The sequence below is a fragment of the Passer domesticus genome, chromosome 2 (genome assembly GCF_036417665.1).
Source record: "Passer domesticus isolate bPasDom1 chromosome 2, bPasDom1.hap1, whole genome shotgun sequence".
Taxonomy (NCBI): domain Eukaryota; kingdom Metazoa; phylum Chordata; class Aves; order Passeriformes; family Passeridae; genus Passer; species Passer domesticus.
Window position 1 is genome coordinate 79,342,977 of NC_087475.1, and position 16,753 is coordinate 79,359,729.

Consider the following 16,753-nt stretch of genomic DNA (forward strand, 5'->3'; position numbering starts at 1 on the left):
ATTTTTATTGAGATTAATAGAAATATGTTGAGATGTTAGCAATTGTAGCAATTAGGAAAGATAGTCAGTAAACCCCTAACTTCCCCGTTAGCATTCTTGGGAAGGATGGAAATATGTAACTTATTAAAAATCTGTGATTGTGTAAAACTATGGGGAGTAATAAACAACCTGTAGAGAACAAAAGGAACTCAGAGAGGTATGAGATTTAGTTGGTAAATGGAATCACATGTGGCAAATGAAATTTAAAACTGAAATTGCTCCCTGATTTTTATTACACATGGGCTGGCAGAATATAAAACAGAATTGCAAAGTGAATAAGACTCACTTGAAACCAAAAGTCCTTAAGATGCCTTTGGAGTAACCTAAAGCTTTATTTTCCTTAATAAGGTGGGGAGCATTTGGAAAATATTACAAGAGGTTGTGAAGTTGTGTGATGTTTCCTTACAAAAGTCATTCTTGTCTAATATCCTTTGCTCTGGTCATATCTACTGGGGAGCCACAGTGTAGGGCTGTGGTTGCTGCTTTCAGGGAAAACACGTAGAAACTAATAACTCAGAAGAACTGACCTGTTTTGAGGATTAAAGAAGTGCCCAGCATTAGTATACAAGCAGAGTGAGAAAGGTAGAAACTGTTGGTAACATCATCCTCAGGACTGTTGGGTGTAACTTTGGGGAGCAAAGTGAGGATTTAACTGTTAAATGTCCCATGGTTTAACTGAGGTCCTGCTTATGCTGTGTATGTCTCTACTGCAGAGCAGATCACAGCTCTCTGGTGCTGAGTGGACACAGCCTGGGCTCAGTAAATGCAGAGGGACCAGCTTGGCTCTGCAGCTGTATCCTGTGCTGCCTGCTGCAGATCAAGGTGCATTTACATGTGTAAGCTCAGAGTGGATCTGCTTGATCCCATAGAGAGGTGTGACTGTGTGTAACTACAGCAAGGAAATTATTTTTTTTCCTGTTAATGAAGGATCCTCTTGTGCTTAACCTTAACCATGTACTTTGCAAGGTAATGGTGTCAGTGCTGTGCTGGTGTGGCTTCAACAGGTTTTCCCTGCAAACAAAGAAACTCCATCTTCTACAACATCAAGTGTAAATCAAGTGATAACCAAACCAAATAAGTCATTACAGTAAAGCATGAATGTCTTGAGGACATCAGTCTCGTTTGTGTGTGGAGAGGACACAAAGGCTCTGTCTCTGTGGTTAGATGATGCAGTTGTAAGGAGTGTTCCCAAGCACAGGAGAAAGTTTCAGGCATAGCTACAGACCAGGCTGTTACCCTCCATCTTTTGAGTGAGTGTATTTGAGCATCTTTAGCCATGCACAAGGGTACTGTGATGCAAGTCAAGGATCACCAGTGGCATTTTGGACAAAATATCCTGTTTGGAGGATAAATGAGTTCATTGGTATGGATGTGAGGTGTGTTGGCTCAGCTGGGCTCAGTGAGAATGGTCATGGGTGTATTTAATTTATGACCATACATGTGGCTTTGCTGCTTTCCTTACTTTGCCCTCTGGCATCCACCAGAGATGTGAATTCCCCCAGAATCAGGGGCTACTAGCAGCATTCATTTACCTGAAGACAAAACCTGTGTAGAAGTCTGTGGTCACTAATGTGGACATGCCATGTGCCCTGGCAGCTTCGGGATGATCACAACCTGCTTTTAGGGAGGCATGCCTGAGTTCCTCCTGCAGGTGCATAGGCAGGCAGCTCCCAGAGCCACTCCTCAGCCAGCAGAGGCCTATTGAGTTACATCTGTAACAGTTTTGATTCATAGTAGGCTTTTGGGTGCTTACAACTTACCGGGAAGCAGTGAAATGGATCGTAGATGAGGAAATACCAGTGTGCTTTATATCACGTTTAGCTTTTTCTATTGATTCCAGCTGGAAAAAGGGCAAATCTGAAGGAGCACGAATAAATGCAGAAGCTACACTGCATTATGGCAAACGTCCAAGGAAGATGCAAATTCAGCTTCTCTTCTAGCCCACTTGGCTTATTTCTGTTTGCTTCCAGTCCTTAGAGAAAGTCACGATCCGAATCCGAAGCGTTCTGGGTGGTGCTGTGATTCAAGGCTCCTGGGCCAGGGAAAAGCAGACATTCCCCACGAGTCAAAAGAAATTTGAATGCTGAGACAGAGCATCTTTTCTTTCTTTGGGGGCTCATCATGGATTTTTCTGGTCTGGGGTATTGCAGAGGAAAGATTTCCTTCAAATTTGTCAGTGTGGCCGCTGAAAGACTTAGAGCTTTGGAGAGCTTTAGAGTTTTTTAGCTTTTAGCTGGCCCAGGCAGTGTGTTCTGAAGCCACACTTCCCAGCTGTGAAGAGGGTGCTTTCCAGTGCCTGCTCCTTGGTCTTCTCCGTGAGCATTGGTAGAGTTGATGGGTAAAATGAAAATGAGCCTTTCTTCCATGTAGCTGCTTGTTAGCTCCCATTTTTCTTGCAAAGACTGTGCTGGCAGTGTAATTTTCATTCAGATTTGGGGGAGGTGAAGTTTTCGGGAATTGCTTCTGGATCCATTGCATGTGCTTATTAGGACAGGACTGAGAACTAATTAGCCATTAGTCCACTTCCAGGTAGTAAACAGATTGGTCACTGGCAAGAGCCTAACTATTCCCTGGCTGGCAGCAGAGCTGGTGGGCCCAGCAGATTCCATCCTTGCTGTGTACAGCAGGTAGACCTCTGGCATGTTTTAGCCATCAGTAAGCTTGAACTTTGTATACACACTACTTGATGTCTGGTTCTGCCAATTCTTTGGCTTCAGAAAAATGGGCCAAAAATAGCTTTCCTTCAGGCTTTTGGGGTGATCCTTGTAGTAACATTTCCTTCTCAGGGAGAGCCAAAGGACAGCAGTGGTTGACAAAGCAGAGTGTGTGACTGCTACTAGGCAGAAGGTCTGGCCTCCCCTCAGATTTCTGACCATGACCTCTTCTGACAGCGTGACTCACCACTGGGATGGGAGAGCGGCCACGTCTGTGTGGGTCAGCCATAATTATCACAGCTCGTCTGACCCGTGTCAGATGTGCCGTTTATTTCCTGTGGGAGCTGTGACAGTGGTGATCAGTGTCCCACCACCCTGCTTCCAAATGGAGTAGTGTTTATTAGAACAGAGGCGTGTATTGTGCAAGGAGTTGATGTTCCCCTCAGACACACTCGGTGCTTCACAGCCGGGCCATGTTTGCTGCAGCAGATGTGTCTTCCCCACAGAGATGCTTTTGTCAGTGCTCACCCCTGCTGCAGCAGGGGTCTGTTTAAATCTCTCCTTGCAGGCAGCTGCACCAGCCACTCCCTGTTGGCCTGTTCCCTCCCTGCTTCAGCAGAACCACGTCTGCAGGTTGCCAGGGTCATCCCCATTCTGCTTCAGGTGTTACTTGGACATTGTTGTCTGGGAAGCTGTTGAGTGGCTTCCCCATCACAGCATGCTGAGCTCTGTGATGTGTGTGTGGAGATTCCCTGCTCTCCCAGCCCAAGTCCTCAGTTCAACCAGAGAGCTTAGTGTGATGGAAACATGGGAGTTGCACATCGCATCCAGTCATGCAAACAGAGACATACAATTGTTAAGTTTTTTGGTGTTTTCAGGGGTTTGCATGGTTGTGCCACAAGCACTGAACTAAGCTCAAATCAGGTTGACTTTTGGGGTGTTTTACTGCCTGTTTCCCTTCTCCCCCTCCCCTCCACTTGTCTGGTAACTCCACTTTGTATCCCCGGTTTTCACCCAACACATTAGAACTAAGTGCCATGAGGGGACTGAGTTGGTCACCCATTCTGTCCTGCTCCTGCTCTCCTGTAAGCCCATGATGAGACCAGGAGGCATCTTAAAGTTGGAGTCAGGGCAAACCACCTGTGTTGCTGCAAGCTGCTGTGTATCCACCACAGTTCCTTTGCCATAGGTGACCCTGCCTGAAGCCCAGTTTCCCTGCTCTTCAGTGACTTGAACAAAGCATCCACCTCTCTGGGGAGAGACATGAAATGCAAATTACCAAGATAATGCATTCCCAGGTGCAGCCTTAAATGACCTTCATTAACAAAAGTTCCCTTGAATTTCAGGTCTGGGGATTTGTCTGTGCTGAGGTCTCAGAGCAACTCATTTGCTAACCTGCAGTTTCCTCTTTAGGGAATTCCCAATGAAAGCTGGAGGCTGACCAAGATTAATGAGCGCTATGAGCTGTGTGATACATACCCTGCCATTCTAGCTGTGCCTGTGAGCATTCCCGACGAGGAGTTAAAGAGAGTGGCATCCTTCAGATCCAGAGGACGCATACCAGTGAGTGGGACACAAGAAGCCACTTTGATGTGGTTTTGTTACACATACCTTTGGGCAGTAAGTAATACCAAGATCAGGCTGAGTAGATTCCAGGGAGCAAATAAATGGTCAGCGGATAATAAAAGTGACAACAACATGTTTGAGGACATAGGAAACAACAGTATCTGCTGAAACTACTGTTGTGAAAGAGATGTAGACTAAACCAAAACTAGAAGATAAGATAATTTAGCACAACTCAGACCAAATCTCAATTCAGTTCCTGGGAAACACAAGGCAGCCCTTTTTGGCTGTTTACAATTGTCTGGTCTACTCCAACTTTCAGGACAGAGAAATACGTAGTGATAGCCTTGATGAGAGCATTTATTTAATGAAATTAAGAGAAAGACATTGTTATGATGATTATTTCAGAGGTAACTGAAAAGGTACTGGTTTACTCCTCAAGTCTATAGGAAATTCAGTCTGTTCCTATAGTGCTTAACTTTTACATGGTGTAACATAAGACATAGCCCACATACTGACTTACACAACAGCCAGAAAAAACCAGTCTGCATCACATTTAAAAGTCAAGACTCAAATAATTTGATCGCCTTTTGTTTGTTCAAACTTTGGGAATGCCACCAGAATGAATAAAGACAGAAGAGTTCTTTCTTTCATTCAGTTGTGATTTAATAGAATCCAGCCTTCTGCAACCCCCTGATAGAGAATCCCAGAGCAAGCCATTACAGGTAATTCTCTTCATTGCTTTAATGAATCCCATTTTTCCTTTATTTATTTCCCATTTGTTTCTGAAGGTCTTGTCATGGATTCACCCAGAAAGTCAAGCAACGATCACGCGCTGCAGCCAGCCCATGGTGGGAGTGAGTGGCAAGCGGAGCAAGGAAGATGAAAAGTACCTTCAAGCCATCATGGATTCTAATGCCCAGTCCCATAAAATCTTCATATTTGATGCAAGGCCTAGTGTGAATGCTGTAGCCAATAAGGTTGGGTACCTTTTCCTCTGTCTAAAACTGGGAATGTAATAATTTAGAGCAATTTTCCTGCCACCATTTCATATTATTCTTAAGGATCACAAGGGTTTACCAGTGCAAAAGAAGTCTGAATGCAATGAATCTGATTCTCTAGACAGACTTTTATACCTGCACTGGTATCTGTAAGATATCAGTGTGACTGCTGATGATCCATTATATTAATTTACAATGGGAAATGACATTGGAAGGGGAGAAAAAAATTGAAGTAGTGAGGTCAGACTCTAGCACCCTAGCCCTTGTGTATCACCATTTTTCAATTAATATGGTTGAAAGACTGCTTCCTCTAACAAGGCTCAGAGCCCTGTCCAATCTGACCTTGAATATTTCCAAGAATGAGGCATCTACCACTGTTCTGGAAAACCTGCTCCAGTGTTTTATCACCCTTATTGTAAAAAAATTTCGTCATTATGTCTAGTCTGACTCTACCCTCTATTACTTTCAAACCATTACCCCTAGTCCTATCACAACAGGCCAGCTAAAACATCTGTGCCCATCTTTCTTGTTAGCCTCCTTTAAGTACTGGAAGGCTGCTATAAGATCCCTCCAGGGCCTTCCCTTCCCAGCCTTTCCTCACAGGAGAGGTGCTCCAGGCCTCAGATCATCTTTATGGATTTGGTCCAACAGGACCCTGTCTTTCCTGTGCTGTGACCCCAGAGCTGATGCAGCCCTGCAGGTGGGGTCTCAGCAGAGCAGAGCAGAGGGGCAGAATCCCCTCCCTGGCCCTGCTGCCCACGCTGCTCTGGATGCAGCCCTGGACACGTGTGGCTTTCTGGGCTGTGAGTGCCCATGGCTGGGTCATGTCCAGCCTCTCATCCACCAGCATTCCCAAGTCCTGGGCAGGGCTGCTCTCATCTCTTCATCCCCCAGCCTGAGCTGATGTAAGGAGCTGCCCCAACCCAGGTGCAGCAGGTTGCACTTGGTCATGTTAAACTTCATGGGGTTCCCATGGACCCACTTCCTGAGCTTGTACAGATCCCTCTGGATGGCAACCCATCCTTCAGGAATGTCAGCTGTACACTCAGCTTGGTGTCATCTGCACACCTAATGAGGGTGCACTTGATCCTTGTTTGTGTCACTGATGAAGATATTGAATAGCATTAGTCCCAATGCAGTTTCCTCAGGGATGCCACTTGTCACTGCCTGGGCATTGAGCAATTGGCCACTACACTCTGGCTGTGATTATCCAACTCTCATCCATCAAACTGTCTGCCCAACATCTCCAGTCTAGAGGGAAGGGTGTTGTGGGGAACTGTGGCAAAGGCTTTACAGAAGTCCAGGTAGATGACATTCGTAGCCCATCCCTTGTCTGCTGCTGTAGTCTCTCCATCATAGAAAGCCACTGGGGTGGTCAGGCAGGATTTGCCCTTGGTGATGCCATGCTGGCTATCCCGAATCACCTCCCTGTCCTCCACATGCCCTAGCATATCTTCTAGAAGGATCTGTTCCATGATCCTGCCAGGCACAGAAGTGAGGCTGACAGGTCAGTAATTCCTGGGGTCCATCATCCTGCCCTTCTAAAAATTGTGTTCCATGCCACCACGTCAAGCTTTGTTTTAATGGTGGAGCTGCTTTGTTGCAATAAAGATCTTTTTTTCCTTTTTTTTTAAATCTGCCTTTCCCATTACTTAGGGAATGCAATTAGTGTGTGGGTTATCCTCCTCTGTAATAGTATGGTAAATTTTTAAATGATAGATTAGCTAATGTAATGAGTTAACAGCTTGAATGGGGATAAATTATAATTACAGAGGAAAAGAAGGCTTGTAATGTGATATTCTTTGGTAAAAATTACAGCATTCATTAGGTATTGCAGAAGAGAGACACAAAGTGTGTGCCTGTACATGTTTGCTCCCAGCTGTAAGATAAAGCCAATGGATTTTGCCTGATTTAGATAGCCCAGCCACTGTGGTATTTTGTCAGCTGCTATTTGCTCAGGACAAGTGACTGGGATAAAGTACAAAACATGGTTTTGCTTAATGATTTGTATGTGAATTTTGTTCTTCAGGCTAAAGGAGGGGGCTATGAGAGCGAGGATGCCTATCAGAATGCAGAATTGGTGTTCCTGGATATTCACAACATTCATGTTATGAGAGAGTCGCTGAGAAAACTGAAAGAAATTGTGTATCCCAATATTGAGGAGACTCATTGGCTGTCTAATTTGGAGTCAACTCACTGGCTGGAGCATATCAAGGTATGCATGTCTGCATCCACTGCATGTGGCTGAGCAACCACAAGTCCTTACCACTCTGGGAAAGATACCCAGAGCTAACTCCAGGATTTTCAATTCCATTGTTTTCCATTTATAAGCAACTAAAACCATAGTTTCTTGGAGTAAGGAATTTTAAGGAGATCAGAAGAGGAACAAGAGAGGGGACTGAAATACTGAAAGATGGTGTTTTGGAAGTGAAGGATGTTCCTAGATGACGTATAACTGTGAAAGCTCTGCTTGGAACTCAGGAATCAGAATTTCCAAGGTCTTGGCTCAGCTCCTTGACATCCTGGCACTATTGCCTAGCCCAGACAAGCAAATGCTGGGAGTTTGGGCCCTCTCAGCCTTTCAGAAATCCAAGCAGAATCAGAATAAGGAGGAAGAATGTTCTGGCTTCTCCAGATGATGGTTTTCAAATAATGTTCTTTCTGTTCTAAAAATGTCCAGCTTCTGCCGATGCAGGCAGGGGCAGATGTGCTCCTGGGGCAGCTGCAAGGTGATGGCCTTTCCTATCAGACATGAAATGCTCCTGCATTTAAATCTTGACTCCAAGGACTGAGTTTTATGCAAGGGCTCTTCTAGAGTTGTGCCTACACTGCAGTTTAGATGTGTCATCATCTTGCTGGAACAGAAAATGTGTTCACCGGTTTGCCGTCCTAGTTATAAAGTAGTTGGAACTGATTTACCATTCTCCTTGAGGCAAGCAGAGCCCTTGGTTTGTCCTGCGCTGTCACTAGCCATTTTTCATTTATAGTTTCTGTTCCAAAGAGATTTTGTAATTTGTTTCCTCCCTTGTCCTAGCTCATCCTTGCCGGAGCCCTTCGGATTGCTGACAAAGTGGAGTCGGGGAAGACGTCGGTGGTTGTGCACTGCAGCGACGGCTGGGACCGCACGGCCCAGCTCACCTCCCTCGCCCTGCTCATGCTGGATGGCTACTACCGCACCATCAGGGGCTTTGAGGTGCTCGTGGAGAAGGAGTGGCTGAGCTTCGGCCACAGGTTTCAGCTGGTGAGTCGCTGGCCCATGGAAAGCACTGAAGAGAAAGTTGTTGTCCCTCTTGAAGGATTTTAGAGGAGTTTAACATTTCCTGTGAGAGGTTTCCTGGCTGAACTCACGGAAGAGAGGTGAAGGCTGATGTTATTGTTTTCTACCCATTCACCTCTTAACCTTCTTGGGACTGTATTGGTTAGATACAGAGAACAGGTGGCATTTAAATATCTCAGGTGTCTGACAGATAATGTCATGTTTCCATGCTTAGGCTTAAACTAGCAGTGTGCTTTAGGTTCAGTGCTGGCATTTCTGCTGGGAGCTGGCAGAGGCCACTGCGTATTTTTTGTCTTTCTTTCAAGTTCAGTCTGTTTTCTCAGACTGCTTGGGCACCATCATTTAAGAAATGTTTTGGTATTGAAGAGGTTTGGGAATTTGTGTATAGCCTTGACCTCACATTTTCTTCAGGCACACTTTATTTTTGGAGAGGCTTCTAATTATTTAAGTGAAAGAACAGCAGTTTGGGCCTGGACCAAGAGTAGTTTGTGGCTGTGCCCTAGCAGTTGGTAGAGAGGCAGCTTTGTGGGCGTGTGACACAGCAGTTTGTTATGGTTTGCACTGATGGGAATTGAGAGAGCCTTTCAGTACTATCCTTTCAGTGTTTGTTCCTATTGTGTTTTGCTCATAGCTGTTCTCTAGTGGTTGTTAATTTTGCAAGGGCTAGAACAAGGTCTGTGTGCAGCACTTGCAGTGGTGGATTGCACTGTCAAATGCTCTGAGGAAGGCGGGGAAACTGAGGCACTAAAGCGACTGAGGTTCTGCTGCAGCAAAACTTATCTGGTATTTGAGCAACGAGTGCTTTAGCTTCTTCACTGTCTAGGCAAGGAAGATACCGACAGTGATTTCCTTTGGTGAGGGGAGAACAGTTTTAGGGATCTCTGTTACTTAAGTGTTCTTGTTCTATCTTTGTACAGTACTTGGGGCTCCCAGGTAATACATAATCATTAATGTACTGTGCTAGTTCTGAGGAGTCGTGCCTCACACGTGTTGGCCACACAGCACGGCCAGGGCTGGAGGCTGCCTCTGGGAATACTGTCACTGCTGCCTCTCTGGAGGTGGCAGGAGATGGGCTGGGCTGGTGTTTGTACAGCTCTTGGAAGCGGCGAGGTGCTGCGTGACGGTTATCGCCGCACGCCGTGCCTGTAGGTGCTGTTTGCATCTAGCACCCTCTACTACTGAAGTAGCCAGGACAACAGCTGCAACTGAAGCAAAAAGCATTCTCATTCTTCTTCCTTCTGAACTTTAGTTATTAACTGAAATCAGTGCCAGCATAGCATCTGGAGCCTCTACTCAAACAACTCTTGTTTTAACTTAGCCTGAAAATATCCCCATAAAGAATTTTCACTTCAAAGACAAAGAGAGTAGCTGTCTTTACTTCTTTACCCACTGATATGGACAAAGCAATATCAGGACTCATTTGAAGTTTTCTAAAGCTGTTGGTAAAGATTTAGGTGACTGAGAGCAGACCCCATGAAGCAGTTTCCCCACGAAGGCCTGTGTGACTCGTGCTCTTTGTCCTGCTGTTTCAGAGAGTTGGCCACGGGGACAAGAACCACGCGGATGCGGATCGCTCTCCCGTCTTCCTGCAGTTCATCGACTGCGTCTGGCAAATGACGAGACAGGTAAACTGCTGGGTGGCACTGTGTCCTCAGAGCCACACACGGTGCACTGAGACATTGCATGGTGTCTGGACACGGAATGGGTTCTAAGCTGACCTGTGCAGGCTCTCCTTCCTGGGCTTGTACTCCTGCTTTGATTCTGGCAGCAGACTTTTTGGGAGTCTTGTTTAGCAGAGAGCCTGAGAGCACTTGCTAATGTAGGTCCCTAGCATGGTGGGTACAACAGATTCCTGTTGCCTCTGCACAAGCTGGTGCTGTAACATGTTCCATTTTAGCTTCTTCTGAAGGCAAATTTACTGCTCCCAATTCATAATGTGAGGTACAGAGCTGAGTGCCTCACTTCAGATCTGGCATGGCAAAGGTACGGTCCAGGAGAGATCCCCTGTGTCTGGGAGATTTTTTCCCAGGCATGTGGAACCTGGAAGGTTTTTTTGGATCTTCTGTGACACGAAAGTCAGCTGTGGTCAGGCAGTTCACTGAAAAAAAGCTAGGTTCACCTGAGTTAAACCAGGAGAAGTGGAAGATAAGGATGCCACTATATATGACACTGTACCACATCTATGCAGAGAGGAGGCTTTACCACCATCAAAAGTCACTTTCATTATGGGCTCCTTGGATTGCTTCTACAGCTGGACATCCTGACCTGCAGCTGATGAGGTCAGGATGTCACAACTAGGGCAGTCTGGGAAGAGGAGGAAGGCCTCCTGCTCTCCTCTCCATCACCCCTGCATGTCTTTGCAGTTCACTGCATTAATTTCTATTGACCCTTTGTGGAGCTTCAGTTGTCCCTGTCTCAGGTCAGATTGTTTCTGCACAGAACTCAGCAGCAAACACGGCCTGTGCCCACAGACCTTTTGCTCCTGCTGGCCTCTGTCACAAGGTGCCTCCCTGCTGCTCCCTCTAGGAAGTGCTGTGTTGGGCACCCAGGTTATTTCCATTTCGCCCTGGGAAATTTCCACTTCTTGAATATATTTATTTCATGTGTGCCTTTTGTTCACAATCTGGCTGCATGGCTTGTCATGAGGGACAGGCATAGCAGAGCAAGCTTCAATTTGAAGCTGAGTTTTATGTACTGAGTGTACATAAACACAGTGCTCTAACTGCTCAGACCTCTGGCTTTTGCTCAAAATTCCTCTCTGAACATGCAAAGCAGCTTTCCAAGAGGGGAACTCTTGCTCCTGGAAGGAGCAAATATGACCCTGAATATCCAGCCAGGCAGGGAACAGGGACAGATCCTGTTCTAGAAATCAAGAGGCCAACTCCTTACCAAGACCACAGCATGGAAGAAAGTTTATTTTCCTGTTTTAAAATCCCAATCTAATTTTATGTTTCTGCCTAAAGTTTCCTACAGCATTTGAGTTCAATGAGTACTTCCTGATCACCATCCTGGATCACCTGTACAGCTGTTTGTTTGGGACCTTCCTGTGCAGCAGTGAGCAGCAGAGAGTGAAGGAGGTAAGACAGCTTCTCTCCAAGGTAAAAGCCTGTTCCTGATTGCTTTAGTTGGCCAGATATTGCTACAGAAGCTGGTTCCTCACTCAGAGGTAGTTGTAGATGTGAGTCTGGGAAATGCCAAGTCCCCTTCTCAAGAGCTGGGACTTGGAGGATTTTCCTCTTTGCATAAACTGCTCTCTGTTGGAGGCTTCATGTTTCAGAGCAACACCTTCTCCTTTCTGGACATACTCTCTACTTCCAGTTAGTCACTAGTGGTTGAATAGCTCCTGGTGTCTCCCAAGTAGTAGTAATGCAGTTTTGCATTGAGCTTCAGTTTACTGTAACCTTCTCTGTGGGAACTGGTACTTTTTTGTTGTGCCTTGTCTTTGAAGTGATCCCTTTAGGGAGCTTTTACCTAGTGTGTGCTGTCATTCTGCACACAGAGGTTACAGCAAGTAACTGGTCTTTATGTGTGTTCTTGCTGTGCTTGCATCTTCCCAAGAGAGGACAACTCTCCTACTGTTATTAAGGACGTGCCTCTCTGTCCTGCCACAAGCCAGCTCTGCCCTGCAGTCTGGCCAAGGTTTGTTTGCCCAGGGAGGAGTGTAGAGATGGGTACATCCAGACCCAGTCTGGAATTAGAAGGAAAACAGTGGCACTCACTCTGTCTCACCTACGTCAAGATGAAGCATTCTGTCACCAAAGGCTGCAGCCTAACAGCACAGAGGTACACGAGGGCAGTGCTGTGTGGACCTGATGTGATTACATGTGATAGAACATCAGTTAAAAATAATCATAAAAACTAGCTGTAAAATACAAGTGATAGTGTTTTACTACAGTGAAATCAGTGTCCTTGTTTCTCTGGAGTCCACAGTGATAGAATAATTATCATTTCCAGGGAAGAAAATTTGCATGCTGTTTGCACGTGGGTTTGGGTTTTTTTTTAAAGGCCTCAGCCTAGTGAAGTACTTAATCTAGAAAGTACTTCAGCACTGGTTTCAGTGGGAGTATTCACAGGCGTAATTATTCCACTAGATCAGGGCCTAAGTCAAATGTTTTCCTTTTCTCCTTTGCAATTAAATACTCCAGCAAGTCCTCCAGGAGCACTTCAGAGAAGTGAAGTTTAACTAAAGCACTGGGAGTTCACATGCCGTGTCCCCTCGCTGTAGCAGTGGTGATTCCTGATCTGTGTTGACAGCTGGGTGGGTCAGAGGGGTTGTTCCATGCCAGGGCGTGTGTGCCTGCCTGCATGCATGTGCTTTGAGTACAATAACCACATCAAAAGAACAGTTTTGGGTTTGTTTTTTTTTCAGCTACAAAAACCAACCAGCTCCATATTAATGACAGGCATATGTCTATGCTGCTACAGTTTGTAGATAGCTGGGATTCGTATGGCAAATAAAGCCTCCTCCACCCCCTTCCCTTACAGAGCCTTCCAAAAAAGACTGTATCACTTTGGTCTTACATCAACAGCCAACTGGAAGACTTCACTAACCCCTTGTACGTGAGCTACTCCAACCACGTCCTGTATCCCGTGGCCAGCATGCGCCACCTGGAGCTGTGGGTCGGCTACTACATCCGCTGGAACCCCAGGATGAAGCCTCAGGTACGCCTCTTCCTGCTCCTGCTTCCCTCTCTGCCAGTACGGATACTGTTACTTTGGAGGTCAGGACCTTTAGGTAGTGTACAAACGTGCCACCGCTGCTTAAATCTGGAAACAAACACTTAAATTCAAATGCCAGCAAGAGCAAGCACCACCTAGAGCTGCCTAATGCAGGTGCTCAGCTGGACATCACCACCTTGTGAAATCTGCAGGAGCTGAAGATTCTCCGCGATCTGGGAAATTCCTCACTTAGAATGTGGGAAAAATTATCTGAGCTCTCTTTACAAAAGATCTTAAAACCCCTGAGACTTCTCTGAATATGGGGTTCTATATAGGAATTTTGGGGCTGTATTTAAATTATTGGTGTTGGGAACCTGCTGCTTGCTCTGGCTGCCTGAGGCACAGGGGCCTGACCCCAGCCAGCAGGGAAGCTGGCTTGCCCAGGGCAGGCACCTCAGACTAGTAGTCTGAGCACGACCTTGAATGCTGATACCACTTTTTCATAGAAAGGAACAAAATTTCCCAGTTGCTTCAGTGCCTGTCTGCAGGTAGCAGTTTTGCAGATCTGCAATGTTAAGAGACAGGAACCCAGCAAACACTTTGCAGTACTGACTGTTCCACAGTCAGAACTATGTAAAAATATTTAGAAGAATCTGGCTGGGTTTTTTCCTCCCAAGCCCCTGAAATTATTTCCAGGCTGAGATGCCATGGCCAGTGTCCCCCAGAAATGTCAGAGATCAGAGTCTGGCAGCTGTCATCTTTCAAAATACATACAGACTGTTTTGTTTAGCCACTGCTGCACTGTGCATGTTGGATCCAAATAAGCAGCTGAGAGCCAGAGCAACCACTCAGGTGCCTGTAGGCTGGAGACTGATGACACTCACAAACCTCCTTCCCTCACAGCTGTCTGTAAGGTCAGCAGCATTTTGTGCTTCAGGCTCCCTCTTCCTCCAAGTGCTCAGCTATTCCCATTTCCTTGCAGGAACCTGTTCACAATCGCTACAAGGAGCTTCTGGCCAAGCGGGCTGAGCTGCAGAAGAAAGTGGAGGAACTGCAGAGAGAGATCACCAACCGTTCCACCTCATCCTCGGAGCGAGCCGGCTCTCCCGCACAGTGCATCGCTCCCGTACAGACAGTTGTATAATTCGGACTTTTGTTTTGCTGACTGCCTTCCCAGGACCACGGGGGGCAGCTTTTCTGAAACCTCCTGGATTTCCAGCATGGTGCCTGGGAGATGCCAACTTATTTATTTATTTCTCTCCAGGGTAATTTATTAGTACTGTAGCACTAGAGAAAGCTTAAAGCAAAAACCAACACAGACAAGTCCCCCTATGCAATTACCCTTCTCAGTGGCTAGCTTATAATACAAGCCAATTGCACTTGCCACCTGTAAGAAGCCTGGAGCTTGCTCTTTGTTCACTGATGTGCTGGAAATCACTTGGCTTGAAAGAGTCTGTGCACAAGCATGAAGTACCGTGGAGGAAAAACGTCTGCCCAGAAGTTTGAAAGGCCAAACCTGATTTTGTATTGCAGCCTCAGATGCAGCTGTGCCATCACACACCCACCTGCACAGCAGAGTCAATGAGGGCCTTTGCCAGCACCCCTGGAAACAAGCAACAGCAGTGTCTGAAACAAGTCATTCCCTTCACTTCAATCTAGATCATAGGAAGCCATGTAAATGATGCCTTATTTAAAGAAAGGGCAGCTTCTCCCAATGAAACACTGCGGTAGAGGAGCAACGATACAAGACATGATTTTGTACAACGTTTACTTCCATCTCTGCAACTTTAGAATCTCACTTATGGTTTACAGTGGGTGTGCCAGGATGCAACTTAAGCACCTTTATTTCAGAGTGGGGAGCAGCACGTGGCTCCCCTGGGCTTTCCACAGCTCCTCTGGCCTCCAGTGCCTCATAGTCATCAGGGAAAAGGTAGTGGAATACCAAGGGGCACGTGTGAACTGCTGGGATCAGCCATTACATTTTGCTTGGGTAAGCATAATTAGCAATGTTAATGCTTCTGTGCAGGGTTGTAGTGGTGTACTTATGGTATTTCAGCTTTCTGCAAACTAATGGAAGCAACTGTGCATCAACCAAAGACGCCTTTCTGCCTGCATTGCAACTGCTGCTTTAGATTTTTCTGGCTGGCTGAACAGCTTAGCCATTTTCCAAACCCTTTTTCCTCAGAGTCTGCTTCAAGAATTGGTGTCACTCAACTAAACTCAAGCTGAAATTGAATTTTAATACAAAAATTTACTGTAGGGGATACAACAAATACTTGGTGAAACCATGACTACCCCCTTGCTATTCCCAACAGGTAAGCACAGGGTTGCAGAGGAGGGGCCTTAGAGCAAAGGCAGTTAAGTGTGTGCAAGGCTGCTTCTCCACCTCTGCTGAGGAGAAGGGGTACTGCTTAGTGAGGGTTCCTCTGTTGCTCTTTTAGGACCAGATCCCAGACTGTGGTCACCTGTTTAATACACCTGTCAGCTGCTTCACTCAGCTGCTATGCCACTAGAGGATTCTGGGGGGGAGCACAAGAGCAGACCAATTCCCACCTAAGAAATGGCCTTTCAAAAGCCATATTCCTTCCAAGGCAGCTAGCAGTCATTCCTCCTGCAGTCTCCACTTCTGCCTGCTCTACTGCTGCAATCACCACACCATGCTTACAGAGAAATCCACAGCCACCTTCCAACAGGATGAGTAACAGGCTGCACAGCATCACCACGGTTGTTAAGGGATAGCCTGTCACATTATGGTTCAATAGTGCAAAGAATCCACACAAAATACTTCCTAAGGACTTGGATTTGCTTTGAGGTTAAAGGGCAGGTCTGCTCTTACCTACAATCACTATATAAGATGGTTTAAAGCATTATTCTGTATTAGCAAATTGACTTTGTGTGTATATTTTGTTTCTTGATGAAGGCTGTTCAGCTTCCTTAATGCTAATAAAAATGGATAAATGGATAAGTTCCTGTGCTCTTATTTTCAACTATGTGGTTTTCCAAAGGACTTGCAGGACATGCAGACATTAAATGAATAGCACTGCAAGTTCAGTGTGCGAAATCCAAATCTCTCTCATTCTTCTGTAGAGGGTCTTTCAAGTTGCTAATGTTAAACCTCTGAAGTCTAGAATGACAGAAAACCAAGATTCATCTTTGGACAAGTTTCATTTGTCCCGTACAGACCAGCACTTAGCTGCTCAGTATTATAAAACCAGAATCACAGAATGGTTTGAGGTGGAAGGGACCATCAAAGATCATCCAGTTCCAACCCCCCTGACTGGCAGAGACACCTTCCACTGGACCACGTTGCTCAAAGCCCCATCAAACCCAGCCTTGATTACTCTCAGGGACAGAGCTATCTCCAGAGGTCCTTCCCAAGCAAAATGACCAAGTGTAAGTTTCAGCTACTGATTTTTCAGGACTCCTGGCATGAACTGCTCTTTAAGTAGTAAAGCATAGTAACTTTAAGTATAGTAGTAAGGTGTAGTAACCACTATACCTGGTTAGCAGCATCTAACAGCAGCTGACACCTTATGTGCAAGGAGACAAGCTGGGTGGAT

General features: G+C 45.9%; 1 protein-coding gene across 6 annotated transcripts in view; it reads left to right on the plus strand.

Moving 5' to 3' along the window:
- The window catches only part of MTMR2 (myotubularin related protein 2), a 63,003-nt gene extending 46,843 nt beyond the window's left edge, over nt 1-16,160 (plus strand). For all 6 annotated transcript variants that reach the window (XM_064409464.1, XM_064409469.1, XM_064409466.1 and 3 more), the window contains 8 exons: nt 4,107-4,256; nt 5,048-5,236; nt 7,287-7,472; nt 8,292-8,498; nt 10,067-10,159; nt 11,498-11,611; nt 13,020-13,196; nt 14,176-16,160. In XM_064409464.1, the coding sequence (XP_064265534.1) occupies nt 4,107-4,256; nt 5,048-5,236; nt 7,287-7,472; nt 8,292-8,498; nt 10,067-10,159; nt 11,498-11,611; nt 13,020-13,196; nt 14,176-14,337 (1,278 nt within the window). In that variant the 3' untranslated portion in view covers nt 14,338-16,160. The remainder of the gene's footprint in view (nt 1-4,106; nt 4,257-5,047; nt 5,237-7,286; nt 7,473-8,291; nt 8,499-10,066; nt 10,160-11,497; nt 11,612-13,019; nt 13,197-14,175) is intronic.
- Nucleotides 16,161-16,753: the final 593 nt, after the last annotated feature.